The 20,904-nt window shown below is 38.0% G+C and overlaps 1 protein-coding gene across 2 annotated transcripts in view; it reads left to right on the top strand.

Moving 5' to 3' along the window:
* Window positions 1-20,904, top strand: part of AKAP6 (A-kinase anchoring protein 6) — a 224,518-nt gene that overhangs the window by 40,247 nt on the left and 163,367 nt on the right. For both annotated transcript variants that reach the window (XM_086463168.1, XM_086463167.1), the window contains exon 3: window positions 4,788-6,572. In XM_086463168.1, coding sequence (XP_086319294.1) covers window positions 4,788-6,572 — 1,785 coding nt within the window. The remainder of the gene's footprint in view (window positions 1-4,787; window positions 6,573-20,904) is intronic.

Raw genomic sequence — 20,904 nt, 5'->3', positions numbered from 1 at the left:
GTACAGGGGAGGACTGACTGGGGAAGTATAGATTATTTTTCAGTGGGGAAAACCCATGTTGCCAGATAAGCTTATCCGGTAAGAAAAAAGACAAAATATCCTGACACGATTCTTTTTTTCCACACCGACTAAAGCATAAATAATATTTGATAAAATTAATGACTAGCAATAGCAGGCACACAATATTAATACTAAGTTTCTGCTCCAATGCTTAAATAGGTTCCCAGAAATTGCTCTGCAGTTTTTAACCTTCTGGTATTTATTCAAGCTCTCATCAGGTATAATGGTAGCAGCTTTATTTGATGAAAATAAATAAATAAATAAAAATGTAATGTAGAGACAATTGTATCTATTCTTATCTATCTTTTTCTTGGATGTTTCCCCCATATCCTTTCCCAGACAGGACTACATTGCGACACTAGGAAGTGCCTCATGATAGGAGCATTATCTATTAGGGATCTTCATGCATATGTGAATAGTGAGACTGTTTGAGCAAACCTAGAAACCTTTGGCCACACAGATAATAACCGTTCCTTGGAGAACCATTCTCCTAATTTTCAGTACTCCTTGGGGATTATGAACTGGGAATGACAGCTTATATTTTTCTCCAAAGACTGAAAGCCATCTGGTTTGAAATGAATAGAAGGAAACTTTCACACTCAACAAAGAGTTCTATTTTGGAATTCACTACCGTAGGACACGTAAAAGTGGAAAGAAGTTCAAAAAATAAATGTGAAAACTAAGCAAAGATAGGAGGAAGTATAACTTCCAAATGAGGAAGTCCCTATGCTGCTCATTGGTAGAAGGTGGGAGTGCAGGCAGAAACGTTGTTTGTGGAAGGGCCACGTATATGTACCCATGTCTTAGAGTTCAGCTAGTAGAAAATGGTTAGAACTGATGCAGAGACAGGATACTGGGCTAGACGGAAATCTGAGCTGAATCAGTAGAGCAAATGTTAAGCTTTTCTGTAGTCCACGAACCTGTCATTTCACAAAATGTTTGGCTCACTCCTTAAGTCAGCTGTCTTCTGTGTAATGGTGAAGAGTGCCTTTGGCTGCCAATGTTAACTGAGGAGCTCCATGGAAGAAGTGACCTGCCAAGGTTTCTTTCGTGTTCAGCAAGACAGTCTCATCTTGTTGATATTCACTACTCTCTTAGTTCATAGACTGCACAGTCAATCACAGCGCAACAGTCCTGCCTGGGCTATATTTACGCTGTAGCTGAATCACACAGAAATGTGTGCAAGCTAGCCTCAACATCATGAACAGGGATAACATTGGTAGAGTAGCTACCAAAACATGAGTGTACACCACAGGCTCTACTGGCTTGGTTAGGAACTCTTGTGGTTTAACTCCACCCAGCAACTAAGCACCACACAGCCACTCACTCACTCCTCCCTCCTCCCAGTGGGAAGGGGAGGAGAATCAGAAAAAAAAACCACTAGTGAATTGAGATAAGAACAGTTTAATAACTAAACTAAACTAATAACATAATTATAGTAATGAAAAGGAATATAACAAAAAAAGGGAGAAATAAAACCCAAGAAAAGACAAGTGATGCACAATGCAGTTGCTTACCATCCACTGACCAATGCCTGAGCAGCGATCCACCACCCTGGCCAACTCCTCCCAGTTTACATACTGGGTATGACGTCCTAGGGTATGGAATATCCCTTGGCTAGTTCAGGTCAGCTGTCCTGGCCATGCTCCCTCGCAGCTTCTTGTGCACCTCCTCGTTGGCAGAGCAGGGGAAACTGAAAAATCCTGAACCTAGGGTAAGCGCTACTTTGCAACAACTAAAACATCAGTGTGCTATCAGCAGTGTTCTCATGCTAAATCCCAAAGACAGCACTGGACCAGCTACTAGGAAGAAAACTAACTCTTTCCCACTTGAAAAGAGGACAGGGACACAGCATACTGACTGGGTAGTCAGTAACTGCGCTTTTGGCTATCTCAGCAGTGCCGTACTGAATAAGATGCCAGCAGGAAAGGGCACAAAAAGTTTTACAGCTTGGAAGAAATAGGGAAACCAGTGAGGCAAGGTGCCTGCCATGATGGAGATGCCAAATTAAGAAAATACTTTTTTAAATAAAAGACTTAAGAGAGTTAAGGTTTTGAAGGACCATTTCTCCATCCGGAATTACCCACAGATAGGTAAGAAGGAAGAAATATGAGTTCTGTGCAGCCTGAGTTGTGTCCAGCTGAACCTAACCTGTGAGTTATGTGAATTATTTCACAACTGATATAGCCAGAAACTAGGGAAAGGATCAGTTTAAAGCTATGTTAAAACACAGTAAATCTTGATGTTCTCAAACAGTCGGTAAAGTCACAAAAGGAGTATCTGACAAATAAAATTATTTCATTGGAAAGAGTAAAAAAAATGCAGAATTGTGCTGGTTTAAATGTAAATACAAGAAGATATTGGGAACAGCCTACAGAGCTTTACAGAAAACATCACTATGTGAAAAGGGACACATTTTTTCAACTAAGGTATTCCTATTGATAGCCATGCAGATAACTAAATGTAGTATTTTTCTGAAATCAAAACAATAATAAAACACGGTAATACTGGCACTAAATAATGTTCATCTGAAGCACATGTTTAAGAAGCTGCTTGGAAAATGATCACGCAAGGTGCTTTAGTGCATTTGATTGTGAATTATATTAATGTTAATAAACACATTTTTAGGAGACGAAGGAATGGAGCTCATTACTCAGGAGAAAGGAAGGCCCTTAGGGTCTTGGAAAGGGTTTTGAGTTATATATGGTTTTACAGTTTCTAATCTCTTCCTGAGATTAGAGGGAAAATGCAGCTGTAATACTGATCATTGTTTAGTCATTATTTTGCTTAATAAATGCAGCTGCAAAATACAAATTTGACAGATTTATAGAAACTTCCCCTTTTAATTCTGGACTATTGGCAATGTACAATTTGTGGCATAGGTTCTGCATCTGGATAGGATGTGCTAAATAAAAGGTATTTGCTGTGCCCAAGATTATGGTTGATAAATAACTCTCTAATCAGTCTTTTCTATAAATGATATTTTTAGCTGGAGGATTTTTTATATTTTTACTTTGAGTAACGTCAGTGGGAGGTAGACAGAGTACAGGGCTCAAACATTATATAGAATAGTTTATTATATAAAACAGTTTATAGAAGAGAGCAAACAATAGCCTTCTTTATTGAGACTATTCTTGTTCAGACCAAAATCTTAGCGGTTTATTGTGAGATGAAGAGATTATGGGGTTATTGCACCTTCTTCAGGCATGATGCCTAAGGTCCTTAAACTATGGTTTTAGGCAGCGTAGTGAGACAAGCTGTTCCAGAGAATAATTCAGAGAGGAACCTATTGTGGATACTCAAGACTCTGCTTTTAAAAACTCTCTTGTGAGAACAAAACCGGGGAAGATAGACCAGTGCACTGATTAAGGCACCTAAATTTAGAATACTAAAACATGAGTTTCTGCCCTTCTGCCCTTCATGATGTTTTTTAAGTAGTTTCAGTAAGCACTTGGGCTAATGTTGTGAGGGTTTTTTGTTTGGTCGGTTGGGTTTTGTTTTTTTTTTTTTTGTTTTTTTTTTTGTTTTTTTTTGTTTTGGTTTGGTTTTTCTGTTTGTTTGGTCTTTTGTTGTTTTTTTTTTTTTTTTTAAAAAAAATTCTGCTTTTCAGTTTCTTTTGTCCAGTTGATGTGCTCCAGCAATTTCTCTTGTTCTAGGTGGTTTCATGGAATTACTGAAGATACATACCAGTGTAAATAAGAACAGAAATTGTTTCAGAATTATTTGATCCTATGTTCAGGCTTCCAATCGTGTGCTAGGATCTGTTAATAGTTGAGGCCTGCCTAGGTGTTAGAACATTAAATCATCTACTAAAAATATGCTTATAAACTGTTGACTAAACATAATTTCGCTGTGGTTGTTATATATCAGGCTGCTTTTGGATCTTAATGTAGTCAGATTTTTTTAGTGTCCTTCAAATAAGTTACCAAAATGTTTATAAACGTTAATTTGACTTTGATCTTAAAATCTCATTTGCCACCTGAGGTGGTCTCCCCTGGCTATGTCCCTGTTTTTGAGATTGAAGGACTTCACTTGAGAAGATGATGACAAGGGGACACAGCAGGCCAGAGGTTTAGGATTCCCAGCTATAGTTTCTTTTCCTTGAGCTGTTCTTCATTTTTGTTCCAAATATGCAGCAGGTAAATCCTCAGTTGATAATGTTACAAAAAAGTGAAATGTAATTAGCAACCTCTGTCTCACAAATATGGGAAGAAATGTCTGTCATTGCTAGATGATGCTTGGGAAAAACATTCTGGCAACCAACTGTAAGATTGTAGAGCAGCATGGATTTTTTCTGAGAACACAAGATTAACAAGGTGGCAGATATACTCGGGAGTCCCCAGGATCCCCTCCCTCCTGTTTGAGGCAGTTAACACAGGAAACAGTACGAGCCTGCTCTATGGAATTTCTGAGTCCCCCCTACAGAGTAAGTAGAACTGAGAGCAGAATTTAAGGAGGGGAATACCAATACAAAAGTGAGTTGCTATTTTTAGGTAACTTGCTGCACCAGACAGAAACTAAGCATTTTTCAGTTTACTGCCATTTTTCATTCCCAAATACTTTAGGATGGTTTGCTCATCTACAGGGTACTGCAAAAACAGGCAGATTAGTGACAAATGCTTTTCTAGATGTTAGGCAGTGAAACATAGAAGCTGGTAGATCGTTACTTTGTGTGTGCTGTATATGAAAATAATTCTAAAAAAGTATCATTTCTTTGTCTGTTTCAGGACCGTCTTGACTCTTTAACCGAAGTTGATGATTCTGGACAGTTAACCATCAAATGTTCCCAAAATTACTTGTCACTGGATTGTGGTATTACTGCATTTGAACTATCTGACTACAGTCCTAGTGAGGATTTGCTTGGTGCTCTGGATGATATGACCTCCAGCCAAGGGAAAGCAAAATCATTTGAATCCTGGAACTACAGTGAGATGGATAAGGACTTTCCAGGACTTATCAGAAGTGTGGGTTTACTTGCAGTAGCAACTGATTCCATTGCTTCCCAGTGCAATGAAGCATTAAATGAGAAAGAAACCCACGTACCTCTTTCAGCAGAAGATGAAGAAGAAAACAAAGACAGGAAAGCACCACATGAGCTCTCGCTAGTATCTCCTTCTGCAAACTCCTCTCTTTCTAAAGGACTTTGCTCTGAAGATGGTGCTTTACCTACTGACAGCAAAGCAGTTTCCACATTAAAGAAACCAGAATGCAATCTTCCACAGCACACGGGTGAAAAAATCAAACATTCTCACTGTGAAAATGCAACTCCTAAGAGGTCCATAAGAGATTGCTTTAACTATAATGAAGACTCCCCTACACAGCCTACATTGCCAAAAAGAGGTCTATTTCTGAAAGATGATGTGTTTAAAGATTATATGGAAGCCAATGATTTAAAAAGGCAAATCTCTCAGATAGTTAAAAATGAAATGAGTAGAAGTACACCTTCATTGTTAGATCCACCAGACAGGTCCAAGCTTTGCCTAGCTTTACAGTCACCCTACACCAACAGTCCATCTGCAGTTAGTCAGTCATATGATTGCTTAAATACAATAGATGATACAAATCTTGAGTATACAATAAATAATCACTTTAAGGACAGTTCCATAAGTCTAGGAAAGTCTGCTTTCTACACTTGTAAAGAAAAATCAAAACATAAGAAGTCTCATGACGCTCCAGAGAAAGTGAAAGCTGGCAGAACACCTGGAGGTATGTGTAAAATGGCTCCACCAATACAAGTCAAAAAAAGAGGACGTCCTCTACAGAATGGAATTACTTCTCATAACTCTCAGTCTCTGGAGGAGACAGAAACGGATTCATCTGCATCATCAAATTCTTGTAACCAGAGAGACCCAAATCTGCAATCACAAGGTAAAACTGAGCCTTTTAGTTCACCAACACGTAGCCAAAAGAGTGCTTCCTCAACTGGTTCTGATCTTACCAACTCATCACCTCCTCTACTGAGAAGAAAGAATAATAAAATCTTCTCCTCAACACCAAGCTATACTCAAAAAACCAGTAAAGATGGTGAGGTCTGGTATGGATCTGATGAATATTTAGCACTTCCTTCACATCTCAAACAGACTGAAGTATTAGCTTTAAAACTAGAAAACTTGACAAAGTTGCTGCCCCAAAAGCCCAGAAGAGAAACTATTCAAAACATTGATGACTGGGAGCTGTCAGAAATGAACTCAGATTCAGAAATGTATCCAACATACCAGACAAAAAAGCACAAAAAAATGGGTAGAATTTCACCAAGCTCTTCAAGTGATATAGTATCCTCCTTGGGTGACAGTATTGAATCTGGACCTCTCAGTGATATTCTGTCTGATGAAGATCTTTGTATGCCTGTATCTTGCATTAAAAAATACATTGAAGAAAAGTCAGAAAGGACTGCTGTCACTCAGCCCACTGAGAATGAGACTTCTGCCTCAAATAAATCAGCTCTAATTCATCAACTGATGCAAGATATACAACATCAAGAGAATTATGAAACCATATGGGAAAAAATTGAGGTAAGGCAATAATCCTATCATGTTCTGCTGTGTTCCTGATAAGCCTGTACATGGAGATGGAGCTGTGGGCAGGGGTGGAGTTGCTTTCTTGTTTTCTTTTCATGAAAATAGTCTCATCTACTGACTGCTAGAAGTAGAGAACAGCAGTGATCATTGCAATTATAATAGACTGCAGTTCACTTTAGCGAACTATACAGAATTTGCCTACATTATTTTACTCATACCAATGCCTTTAAACTCTGCAAAACACTATTTTATCAATAGAGCTTCTCTTTGCCAAGATCAGGTACTTGATGAGTTATTTTTTGGATGAAGGGAAAAAATAAAACATTGGAAAATCAGGGATCTTTGTTGTATTTGAATGAAGTCTTACTTAATACCATCTGCTTTTCTTTACAAAAAAGGAATTGCTTTAGTCCAAGAATAGAGGAATCATTTTCTTGATTCCTATCATATCATGTATAATAACCACACTTTTTAATCTGTTCTCTTCCCTTGCAATGATTATTTTCCCTCCAGTGTTGGTGGAACAAAGCACAGCATCTTTTTTTCTTTTTTTTTCTTTTTTTTACTTAAAAAATCCTTCCTAAATAATGGCAATTTAATAGTGCAATATGCCAGAGCAGTAATGGCAATATACTATCCTATTAAAGTTCAGATGAGATAGGATTTCAATCTTGGCTTCTGGCAGCACTTCTTCAGAAGTAAGTTCTTTATAAAGTGGAAATGTTTGCAGTGGTTAACACTGTGAGATCTTTTCAAGAAAAAAAGATGAAATTTGGAAAGGGAGGTGAATTTGAATGAATAATCAAACAAGGACCTAGCCATCTCAGTAATATAACTATTAGCTTACGTTTATAGCAAATTTTCTGTTTCTGTTTCTGACAGGTTTGTCTTCCTGGCCATTGTAGAGGAGAACTCTCTTATTCATAACATTTCAAGTCCATCCTCAATACAGTTTAGTAAAATGCGTTCTGAAAATGAAGCTCCATCTCTATTAGATTTCAAAATCTTTTAAAATTCTGACATATGCATTAAAGAGTGATCTTAGCATCTAAATGCTAAGATAATGCTATCTGCATTATCTTCAGTGATATCAAGCTCGTAACAGCTAAGAAAAAAGGACTTGGTTTCATAACTTCAGTAAATGTTTCTTATGATGCATGATTTCTATAACTTTTGAAGACATTGGAAGTACTATGACAAGTAGAAAAGTAGCTGAGCTAAAGATGTTTGAGTATAAATTCAGGGTAGAAAACACAGAAAGAAAAATTTCTTCTTAAACAAAGGAGGGAGCAGCAGCTGTCAGCCTTCAAACAGTCAGCTCTAAAGGGCAGCACTTAATGATTCAAGTTGTTCCATCCATCCTGATAGCTGGGGTTCATCTTCTGGACTCTGATGAAAGAACCGTCTTCATAAGTGCAAGCTGTTTCTGTGCTTAAGTTTGTGTAGTGTTGAAAATTAGTCCAGATGAAGCTGACACATACAGAGCTCTTCATTCCATGCAAGCAACAAATCCCATCAAAGCTGCTTGTGAATACGGAAGACGCTGTCTTTCAAATCATACTACAAAAGCCTGTTAAAGGAATGGAATTATTGAGTCTTTAGGGACCAGCTCCCTCCACTAGAAGCTGACTGGCATCCTTTTGGCAAGAAGCAGGTGGCAGAGAAATTTTTTGCATCACCCTCTCACACCATCATGTTTATTTTTCTCAAACTTTTTGAAAAGGTAATTCTATTTTTGGGGGTCATCTGTCTCTGTGTGATTCCATGCAGCTGCAATTCAGTCCTGCCAGGATGGAGGAATAAAAACCAGCTGTAAGAACTGGCTGCAGCTGTAAACACCCTCTTCCTCTCCATACCCATCCTCTCCTCACCTCTGGAGAGTGGACTGAGTTCCTGACAGCAATTAAAGGTAGTTAGCTGTTCTCTGGCCAGAGTAAACCCTTCTAGCTAGTGTTTACAGATGCTGCTCTTGTCCTTGAGGAACTTTGCTACTGCTGATGCTGCTTTTTCTACAGTTTCTCAGTGTTCCTTGTTGTGATGAATGTTTGGGAAATGTTCATCATGCAGTTTGAAAATAATGTAGTATGTTGTGGGAAGTGGCTTAGGGTAGAAGAACAGCTTTAAACAGAAAGAAGACCAGAGGCAAAGAGCACTGCTAGGAAGAGAGATAGCTCAGTGATCCACGCCTTAAAAGCAGCACACAAGAATATTTCATATTTATTTCATGCAGAAAGATGTATGCTAGCTAAACGGCTGGAAAATGTACTTCCTGAAGAGTGAATAAAAATAATTAAGAGAAAAGTTTTGAAATGTTTTGCAAAGCAATTACAATTTTCCAAAATTTTAAAGCAATATAAGGTTTTCCTAGGCTGATTATTTATCTGAGTTTTTCCATTGTGGTTAGTAATTATATCTTCTGCTTGTAAGGCTAGTAAAGAACCCATTTTTCAGTGCAAGAGCTCTCACCAAGGTAAATCCTGCCTCAGTTACACTGTGGTGCCTTGCTGAGGTACTTTAATAATTTGACATAAGTAACAGAAAAATAGAAAATTCCTCCCTTATGTGATATTACGAAGCATTGTAAACAAAACCTAACTAAATATACCATATCTGCATCACAGTTGAGTCTGTCCTTTTGCTAGATCTCCTGTTTCACAATTCCCTTAGCAGAGTATCAAAAGTGTGCCATTGCTTTTTTAATTATTGTCATCTAGCATTTACACTAACTCTGTTATTTAATAAGAAGTCTTCATCTCAGAAAGGAGTTTCCTAACTGCATGAATACGTGTCTTAACAATAATTAAATACTACTTTTGTTAGAGGTAGTTTTGTGCTAAAGAAGTCAGAACTGAAATGGGAACTTAATTAAAGACAGAAGAAGCATGCTCATACCCATTAGTAACCCAGTTATACTGCTGCAAATGTCTAACATAATATATTTTATTTATTGTGACTAAAACAAAACTAAAATAACTCAACCTCTCATTTTGGGATAAGAGCATCTTAGAAATGACTGGCAGATTCAAAATCATTGAAAGTCTTATTTTAGCTAGGTAATAGGGCAAAAAAAGGAAGTCTCAGTATTTTATTATGATGGGAATAATTTTTAATTAGTATAAATCTGGCAATATCTTGTAGTAAGCAATTTCTTGAACATATGCTAAACCATTTATTGGAAGCCTTATCCATTTCTCAGTTATATAAAGGATAGTCATATGCAGAAACTGATAAAATGTAGTTTTTCATACTTGCAAATTATGCAAATGTCCTCACATGGGTATTATGCTTTTAGTACTGGGTACCTCCATTCTGGGGTATGTAACAATTTCTGTGGCAGTTCCTTCTATGTTTCAGAAATTACTTTTTGGAGTTAAATGTGAGAACAAGTAATACAATATTCTGAATGTTCCTCTTATTGTTAACGTACAGTTCAGCTTTTAGTAGGTACCCCAAATGAATTATTAGAATGCAGATTAAGCTCTGCAGTTTCTGTTATACTAACGGGAGGGAAAAAGATATAACATCATTCTCACAGGTAAAGTCAACAGAGTTCTTTGCTGTAGGAAGATGGAAGATTGCCACTTCTCATATGTAACACTAGCACACCATAATATCAGCTTCAGAACGCTTTAAGGTTTACTTTCTGCAAGAAAACTAAGTTTTCCTTAAAATCATATTATTAATTGATTTTTCCCCCCATTTTTATGTGCAAATTGAAAAATTGGAAGAAAAAAATGATCTTGGGCTGACCTAATGGCAATGCATTTTCTATCATCTTATGTAAATAAAATAATAGTAACAATAATAACACCTTCTTCAGGCACTTTTATCTCCTCTAGAAAGCAATAGTAGATTGACTATACTGACATCCTTGTGCTGTAATCTGTGATCACTGATCATCCTGCCTACTTGATTTTTGATGGCACTATTACAAAGGGTAGGAATGTAACCATTTGCAAGACACTCTATTTAAATGAAGGTATGTTTGCTTTGCAGGCCTCAGGGTTAATTGCATGGAGCAAATTGCCAATTTTTTCCCGTTATACAGACTTATAGCTTGTTTTATCACAGGCTCCATTTCTGTGAGAGGCAGCTGAATTTCCTCTGCAAGAAGCAATTTGATTTCTATTGATCCCATCTTTTTAACTCATCACATTTCATGAATTTGCCCTCAACTCCATTGGCTCTGTATTTTGTCTGGGGAGCTCAGTCAGCCTCTGCACTGGTTACCCACCTTCTTGACGTGTTAAAGGAACAAAATAACATTGCTCTGCATGTTTTTCTGTGGTGTGTTAGAGAATGCTCCAGGGATCCTCCAGCAAAGAGCTAGATAAAAGATTTTGCTGCCTTCCAGGAGCCAGTCAGGGACCCCCTCACCCTCATGCAACCATTTATCCCCTGTGAACCCAAGATGACCTAGTGGAGCAGTGATTAAAAACCCGTTCTCCAAATCATTGGAGTAATGGGAATAATTTTCCTATCTAGGAGGAACTGAAGATCAGTGCAGTCTACAAAGGAGAGTGTAATACCAGAGCTAAACTTGTTAGTGTGACAAATAGCTGTGTGTCTAGGTGGGAAAGATTTGCATTTTTAGAAGGTAGTCACAAAAGGTGACTAAACAGTAGGTGGATGCAAATGGTTAATGGACTTGCTAGAGCAAGTTTGTATTGGAGATACAGCTGGGAGTCCATTTGGGCAGCGAGAGCCAGTTGGTTAGAAAACATTTGGAGAACTGACACAAAGGGGAAAGAATTTGTGTTGTTTAGATTGAAAGGGGACAGAGTTGCTTTTGAGCAGAGAATGGACTGAAAACATACCAGCACAGTTAAGGCAGGAGCTGGATTGCTTTAGGGGAAGCAAAGTTTATTTGTGTTTGGAGGTGATTTTCAGTATTAGACACAAAAGCATGCATAGAGCACAAATGAAGTTTGGGCTGTGGGGCTAAGGTAGTGAAAAACTAATAGGAACTGATAAAGCTGATGGGGCTTGGTAACAAAGAAAAAACATAGAACTGAAATCAGTAATGACAGAACAGGTGGAAAAAGCATAGGAAGTCTACAGGGAACAAGACTGTCTTATTCTGAATTATCAGATAAAGGATTTTCAAAGTGTTGTAGTGCTCCTCTCAGCCCTCTTTTTTCAGTAACTTAGTAATAGTGCTTCTAATACTGACTCTTAAAATAAATCGATTATATATTTTTCCTAACAGAGTGCTTGCCAAAATTTCTTCATCTCTGAACCTTACTTATACTGTTTCATATAATTTAGATTGAAATACTGCTCTTGGTTGTTGACCAGTTTATAAAAAACAGTAAGTGAAAGAGGTATCAGATCCAGAAATTCCTTGGCAACTCTGTAGTTTTTTCAGCAGTTTTGCTGCTTTGTGCAGCATAATTGAAAATGTCATATCACATTTTGTACTGAGAGTCAAGTTTGTGCTTTGTTGTTTGGAGTCTGATGATACTACCCTGCTTTGAAAGCCCATCCCTCAGTTTTCAGGCTGGTTAAATTATTATTAAGCAGTAATGTAATATACATATGGAACTCTCACTTTTACTCGGGTAAATACTTTTACTAGAAGACAATATTGAAATACAGTGAACCCTCTGTTCCTCCAAAACACTTAGTTCCTAACAGTTTGCTTGAATTTTAAACAGCTTCTCCAAGTACATTCACTTTTCTTTGGCATTTGCTTTACCACAAATAGTCCGAGCAAGTTTGTCACCAGCAATCTTTGCAAAACCAGCACTTCTATGTAATCTGTGCAAATTCTGAATTTGTAACTTTACATCTAAAACTGACTGCAGGAATTATGCTTCCTTAATGAAACACATCTATTGTGAAGCATATGCTTGCTCAGAACTGTTTGAATTTCCAATGTAAAGACCTCAGAACGATTTGGCAGTAAGCAGTTTTAGATCAGGGATTTTTTACATTCAGTGTTTGGCAAGTCATTGCAAATAATTTTTGGGGAAAAAAAAGACAGAGGCAGAGACAGAAATAGAAAAAATCTGTTCATGAATAATTTTAGTAGCATCAATTTGAGGGTATGTCTTTACCAGTATTTAGAATTGATTGTAAGGGATATGACTACACACAATGTTTGACTCGCATCTGATGTGAGACCTTTGGCTGCAAAAAGCCTCCTGATTGTCTCTTGTTGTGTACATGCTGGCTGCTACCAGCTTAGATAGGGAGCTACTATCAGAGATGGCTACTAACAGCTTAGATGAACCGAGGAACAAATGCTTTTGCATACATGATTCTGTAAGCCCTCCTCTTCTATTCTAATGCAGTCACTCAGAGCAGCTTTAAGTGACAATTGGCTTTACAACCCAGAGTCCTGTCTTAGCCTAGCCACCAGCCTGCACCAGACTCATCCACATTTATTTCTGAACTGGAAACTTTCTAGAAATTGGTCAAGGATCATTACTTACCTTCTGGATCTCTGCTAATAGGCAAAAGGGTGCAGCAGAGCTGAAGATGGAGAGAGGGAAGAGTAAGACTGCAAGAGGTGGACTTCCTGCTCTCACTGTAGCAAAGGACAGGCTTGAAGGTGAGCAGTGGCTGCCAGGTGACCTGCCTGGAAAGCCAATAGGGGCTCCAGATTTAAAAGGGACACAGCAATAAGTTGGAGAACTAATCAGTATTGACTTTAAGATGATCTTATGATCTACTCCTTTCTATCAGTGCAGAGAGTCTATTGTCTGGGATCATGCAGTGCTTTCAGTTCTCTCATGGAGGTAGAGAAAGGCACTCAGAAACCATTGAAGTAGGTTTGGAAGCTTTCGGTGATGGCACTAGCTTTCAAAACACGGACAGAAAGAGCCAAATTGCTATTGGGAATTTACTTCAGGCTATGTATGATGGTTTAATCTTGTGTTCAGGACTGAATCCTGTATAACTGCTGTCTTATAGGGGGCAGGTACTGGGGCAAGGGTTGGTTGGTTGTGAAGAATTTGAGATAACTTCTGAGCTAACCTATTAATTAGTTACTGTATTGATTTTAGGGCTCCTTGAAGTGCCACCATTATTAAGCAGGAAACTATTGAATTTAAAATTGTGGGGTTTAATATTTCCTTAAATATGGCAAATATGGAGTGGTGGGAGAGAATGCTCATTGCTTTATATTTTCACAGTGATATGCCTTTCCCAATGCTTTAAGGTCTAGCTGTTCTGTTACATAATATACTTAGGCTCTTGGATACTTATGTTTTATGTATCTTCTGTGAGGAAGTACAGGATATTCCAGGAAGATACAGTACACCAAAATCACTATGCTTTATTTTAAATATTTAATTATTTAAATAATACATTGCTACTAACTTCCACCTAAATCAAATTCCAGTCTATCTACTGTTGTTAACGCATCATTGCCTTAAAATGTGTACATGTTGGAGATGAGTCAGAGCAAGAGAAATGTTCAAGGGTCCAGAGAGGATTAACCTGAGAAGAAAGATCAAGTCTACTTATGTAAGATTATTGCATAACTCCTCAAAATATGTTCATATCTTTTTCTTCTTGTGTATCTTTATATATTTTGGCAGCAACTGGTTTTCATTCCTTCATCATTTCCAGTATATTATGATCAGGAATGAAACAATAAATCATGCTGACTCATAAATCATAGTTGTCATCCTTAGGCATCAGAGTGAATATAATTTGTGGCAAATATGGACAGGAAACTGTCCCTCAGAAGCTTGTTTCAGACTGTCTGTATGCTTTCACAGGTATCTGAATGTTATCTTGCAAGGACCCAGAAAGGCAGAAAATTGTTTTTCGTCCTTGCTTTAAGTTTTGGAGCACAGATGATAATCTTCACAGACAGCTGAGCTGTCCTTAGCAAATCAAACTGGAATCTTATCTGAATATTCCTTTACTGTTAGTAAAGACTTACTCTGAACACTGATTCTCACACAGGTCAAGTAAGGTTACCTGAATGAGGGCTAGATTTGCCTCTGGTTCCCCTTGGATAATGTTTGGAATCTCTCCAGGCTGACAGAGGGAAAACTAACAAGCAAACAGAGTTTTGGTAGTAGACAGTGTAGATGTTCAAGTCACAGTAACTTAATATTACTAATTGCTTTTTCCCTACTGGTGCCAGCATCTGACTACATGAATGTTTCTTCACTGTGTTGTATAAGACTAAAGACACACAGGGTGATTTAAAATGTAAATACCTCTGGACTATTAGCAGCAACTGACCTATAGCAGCTAGCATAAAATTGGCTCAGGTAGGTCCAAACTAGGGTCAACGTCATCTATGCTTTGCGGTGCAAATCTCCTACAGCTCTGCTGAGGTACAGAAAACCAGAAAAAAATAGTAAATTTGTTAGAAACAGCAAAGCCTCTGTAGTTAAAAACAGAGTAAGACGACAAAAGAAAACACACCAGAGACTGGTTTTATTTTATTCTGTAAACACATCAAAATTTTGGGATGAAAAAAGTAAGTCAGACTTAGGGTCTAAAGAGGATGCAAATGAATGCCTGCTAGAGACCACTGAAAAAAAGTAACTATCTAAAAGGGAAGGTAGATGAATTAGGAAGCGAAACAAGAGCAATTAATAGAGGAACTAGTAGTAACGGCATTTCTTTGGAAACTGCAGGCAAACAAGAACCAAGTGTGTAACAGGAAGCTAAATTAAGAAACTAGAGAAATAATAATGGAGTAAAGAAAAGAGGTGGTGAATCTTAATCTCTCCTTGCTGCTGCTGTGTTTAGCAAATAGTAGTAATCACAATTTTCCCTGTTCTTAAACTCAGAAATCTTAACTAAAAAGCAAGTTTGTGGGTCAAAGAAATATAATGTCTCTACTGAGGTGATAGACTTAACCTCTTCTAAGCAACTAGCCTTGAATAAGAGGAAATGCTGAATTAAATGTTCTGAGTTTGAAGGGAAATCGTGGCCATTATATGTTAAGCCTTGTCAATGATACAGCAGAGGTCAATATATTTAGCAGTCACCCACAAGCAAACAGCATCTGTTCTATTTTAGTAATAAGTGGGGTTTTCCTTCATTTTGGAAAACGTTTAGACGTGGTCATATATGGCCCTCTTGAGGCCAGAACATGTTACTGCACCTATGTTAAAGATGCTTTCTTTAATTTCGTTCTCGAATGAATGAGACATAACTTGTAAAACGTACTTGTTAGAAATTCAGAGATTAAATAAATAATAAACTAGTATATTTCCTCCTTATGAACATCTTTTTTGCTTTAGTGTAGTCTTCAACAATTTTTTTTGCTATGTATTTTATTCCAACAAATTTAATGTTGAAATCTTGTTCTGATTTTAAAAATAGCACGTGTATGTCAATTATTAAACTTTTAAAAAATTTAACCTGCACGTGCACTTCCAAAGATTTTGTAAAATATATTAAAAAAACCCCTATCCTCTGCAAAAACTTCAGAGGTGTTCTCTCCCTGCAACTATAACAGTCATTTTTGTTATTATGTAGAGAAATACAGTTATATTATTTAAATAAGCAGTGTTTAATCCTGCTTTGTGACCATCAGGCCAAGAATATAGTAGCTTTCTTCCTTTATCTGTCACTCACTGGTTAACTTACTGAAAATGTTATGTAAAAAATAATTAGGTTTTTATTTAAAAGGCATTGAAAATCCCCTGGAATTAAATTTGTGTGATTGGGAAAGGTACACAGATTGGCTTAATTCATTCTTTTAACATGATTTGTTCTTTGTTTGGGAAAAGGTAAAATTTTTGGAAGTGCACAAATCTTGGTTTAAATGATATCATGCCTTAAGGCTGCTCTGATTTCAGGCTACGGGAGCAACCATGGTGTGTGTATATCACGTGCACATTTCAAGGAATTAAATGCTGGGGAATGAGGTTCATTTCTAGCAACTGTGAGATCAAAGAGTAAAGAAAGGTTGGGACCAGTTGGGGGAGCTGCCAGCATAGGTCCAACTGAGTAGCCTCCAGTGCTGCCCAGTCCGCCTGCCAGGTAGCAGCTGACCATCGCCATCGGCAGAAGGAACAGCTGCACAAGGGCGTTCCACCCCCAGTCCACTGCCTGAAGCCCAAATACTCAGGATATGCAAACCAAAGAATGATGGTCATCCATAATTGTCTATTTTTCAGAGCAGAATAAAGCTGTACACTAATATATTACAGAGGCCATTATATGGCAAAATTGCAAATGAAGATTAGTTCGTCTTTTGGATGCAGTTCAGCTCACAATCGATACATACGTTAACTGTAAAACAATCTGAAAATAAGGTATGTTGCCAACACAACATTTAAAATAATTTTATGAAGAAGCAATGCAGTACTTCCAAGTACCTTTACATCACTGTAAGTTGCTTCAACTTCAATAGTTATATTGGCAGCATTTTTAGAAAAAGCACATCAGACAACTAGCTTCACTGAAAATGAAGATACTGATTATAGACTGACAGGATCTATAGAGTTTAGATAAAGATTGCCGCATACAAACATTTCATACTGAAAGAAAGGGGACAGTTCTGATCAGGAGATTTGATTTTAGGTTTATCTGTAGAACAAATAATAAATTTGCGATTACGAACAACAGTTCCTGAATTAACTTCTACATTTTCTGTTCTAGTTTAGAGTTGCTCAGAGGGGACAAAAAAAAGAAATCTGGGGCTGAGGAATAGATGTGAACATACTGCAGCATTGTGCCACTATCCTTTAAACTGGACATAGCACTTCATTTTGGTGCCTGGTATTTTTACCACAGACAGGCCCCACTCCCATGCTGTGCTCAGAGTCCCTCCAGAATCCACATGCTCCTTCCAGCTGCTACTGCAGAATTGAAGTCCCCCTTTCTGGGACTTACAATCGTCTTTTGTGGCTCTGGCAGATTTATTTGCTGTTCTTGTCCTTCCCTTGATACATCACTGGCTACAAATTTCTGGAGACATTATGTTCATAACCTGCTCCCTGGTTTACCAGCTGAGTGAAACAAGAGAATGTGACCTAGAAACATTCACATCTCTTAGCTGATCTCTAGATATGGCAAGTCGCAAGTCTTTGACTTACATAGGGTCACACGAGGATATAGTCTTAAAAGGCCTCGGTTTGGGATATTTGCTGTGATACATAAGAGAAACTTAAAACTTGTCCTATACTAGAAGATGTTTTGCACATCTATCTTTATTACCTAGCTACTGCTTAGGCCTCTTGGGTTTCATGTAGAGAAGATATGACCCAGAAAAAAGTTAAGAGTAGTAAGAGTTTCTGTGAGACATGACCAATAACAGACATTGTTCTTTGTGAATAAATATATTTTCAGAAACAACATATTCAATCCTGGTAGCGTGATGAACTCTGAAGACCAGATTTGGATGATCATTCAAGTTTGTACATTACTTAGCTCACTCACAACATCATGGTTGCTGACTGTTCCGCTTTTAACTTGAAGAGCTTTTGCCTGCCTGTTTTATTCCCAATGACCCAATGAACATCACACTTTCTTTTATATTAAATAAAAATAAAAGTTCTTCGCTTATATTTCTTCCTCCTCCATTTTCCTCCCTGTTTATGCTCCACTTCCTTATTGTCTGTTCTTCCTTCCCGTTTCTGGCTCATTTTCAGGGCTTTTGGTATCCTTTAACTCCCATGTTTCTCCTTTCTGCTGCTTATACCATTCATTCCATAGTTTCAATATTGTTTCCTCAGGAACCTTTTCCCAGTCAACCTCAAAATTTCACACAGACTAGAGATGCTGAATGAGAGCTAGAAATACACGAATACAGATTTACACTAGAGAAGTTTTCTGACAAAAGCCAGTACTGATTAGAACAGTGGAAAATATTTACTTTAGTCAATGTATCTGTCTCTGCATAACCCAGTGGTGACAAAACTTGTTCCTGTAAAAGCGGTGGGGTTTTTGTCAATATTACTGTCATCTGTTTGAGAGGATGCTTTAGCTAGCTTGCACCACAGTGGTTTCCAGGCGGTATAAATTGTCTCCACGAGAGGGCTTGCGCAGGCTGCGCTCCAGCAAGCACTTTTTCTCCAAGGCCAGGCTGCAGCTTGGGCTTTGCTGCTGCCATCCGGCACTGTGGCCTGACGTGGAACTTGAACAATTTGAAATACTGCCTCGAAAATAACTAAGATTCAGATTAGTACGCATGCTAACTTAGGAGGCAGCTAAGCAACATTATTTTCTGTCCTCTAGAATGTGAAAGCATATGTAAAATTTTTCCACACAAAGAAGGATATGCTAATTTACTTATTTACTTGATTCCCAGGGGTGCTTTGAATCTAACACCACTTTAGAGATACAGCATTGGCCTCCCATGTTTTCTCAGTATGAACTCCATCCTCACCTGAATGCATGTAGAAGGCCTAAAACTTTATCTGGCTTTGTGCCTGTTAACATTACATCTCAGGTAGAAAGCATGGCCACGTCAGTATGAGACGAGATCAGCAGCCATTTTCTATGCCTGGCATTATTGCCATCTGAGCAGATGGCATCTCTGGACGTTTATAACTAATCCATATTGCCGTTAAGTTCATACCAGATGATTCTTTAAATGATGGATGAATCAGACAGTCCTCTTTCCCCTCCCTTCTTTCCACTAGTCTTTTCTATTCTTGAACACCTGCAAAGTCACAATGACGCTGTCCTATCCTACCCTGCTATATGACACTCATATGTGTAGCTGTCTTGTCCTCAGGGCTATAGGGATCTCTGCTCCCCAGCAGTGTCCTTCCAGCCCATAGATTTTGTTTCTGTGGTTCTAGGTGTTCACTGATCCTTCAAAAGGCTGGGGGGAATGTTACTAGTGGTGTTGGGAGCTTGTCTGCTATCTAAGAATATACCTCTCAGGAACAGCGTTTAGGGAGCATTTGGCTTACTTCTGTATCTATTTTCACCCCACAGCCAATCTGCTGATACTAAGAATATTCCTTTTTAGAGCTTCTAAGTTTCAAACAGCAGTGGAGGCCTTGTTGTAGTTCTTTTAAACAGAAAGTAGATCTTCACCTTGAGCAAAAGGTAAGATAAGGTATAGGGTAAAGAAAAAAATATGTTTGTGGCATCATGGAAAGGTTTAAGTAATCTACAGAGATATATTTAGGAATGATTCTTAATATTCAGATTAGCGTAACCTGCTCTTTGTCTAGAAGCAGATATAAAGTCAACAGTCCTATGGGTGCAGTGAACTTTTTATTGCAGAATTAGGTCTTCAAATATAGTCGATTTCAATGGATCGAAAAGTAACACTTTGCATGTTTCTCTGTATCATGCTTGTTAAGCCTATCCCACCTTTATGGTTCTGGCTCTTTTACCTAGAAGGCTCTAGGAAACCAAGAACTTCTTAAAAATCTTGTCTGCTATTCCTGCTCTAGTGAGAATACAGTATGGAGAAATAGCTCAGAAAAGTTAGCAAAATCTGTTGATTTAGTAGTGGACCAAAAGGTCTGCAAAAATGAAGAGTACCCTGTCATCAACATCTAGGCACAAAACTAGAACTCAGCTAATTTGTAGTGTTTTCCTAGGCTTGTAAGAACTCTGCTTTGTTGTCCTCGCTGTTTAAAGACTAGAAGTACTCTCAGCTTTCCAGTGAAATCTCCCTGAAAAGCTGAGATAGGTCTAACTGGCTCTGCTTGATATAACTCTGTATTTTTATATATTAATCCTTCTTGTTTTATAGAATGCGTCCTGGACTCTAAAACCAGGAACAGTCATGAGCCAGTGACCGTCCTGTGCTACCACTTTACATTCTGTAACCATATAAATCATGACCAATTAGATATGTGTCTGTCAGGGAAAATACATTTAATAGTAATTTCTAATTTTCTGTGTGGTAGTTGGTAGTTTGTGGTAGGCACAAAGCCTAAAGGTGGCACTTGTGAAAGATCTGCGTGATTTAAGTCAGTCTTAAAAATGCTTAATTAGACAGTATATAGTAGTAGACCAAGATGGGTCTTTACACAGATGCCCACTAAGAAAAGTCTTTATCTTTTCCCTATTTGGAGGGAACATTTAAGTTGCTCATTCTCATGGGCTGGGGTTATTACTGAGTAAATGTAGCACTTCTTTAGCAGAAAGCTGCTAAGTTCTATTGCTGTAGTGTTTGTGAATTAATGTATCCTGAACTGTGTATTAACTATTGCTACCCTACTGATGTGTTTGGTCAGTTGCATGTTTCTGTGAGGTCACTGTCTGCCACAGAACCTTGACAATACCACACAAAGAACATTTTCCATGTGGCATCCTGGTTCCTTGGGGATCCCTAACATCTGTACTGCTAATGGATTTATTGTTGCCTCTGGGCCTAACTCCAATTAAATTGACCATGGCAGTTTGTTGCAGCCTCGTTCTCTTGAGTACCTGG

This window comes from Leptosomus discolor, chromosome 3 (assembly GCF_034619465.1).
Source record: "Leptosomus discolor isolate bLepDis1 chromosome 3, bLepDis1.hap2, whole genome shotgun sequence".
Classification (NCBI taxonomy): domain Eukaryota; kingdom Metazoa; phylum Chordata; class Aves; order Leptosomiformes; family Leptosomidae; genus Leptosomus; species Leptosomus discolor.
Note: the sequence above shows the minus strand (reverse complement) of the source record. Positions and strands in the feature narration are given on the sequence as shown.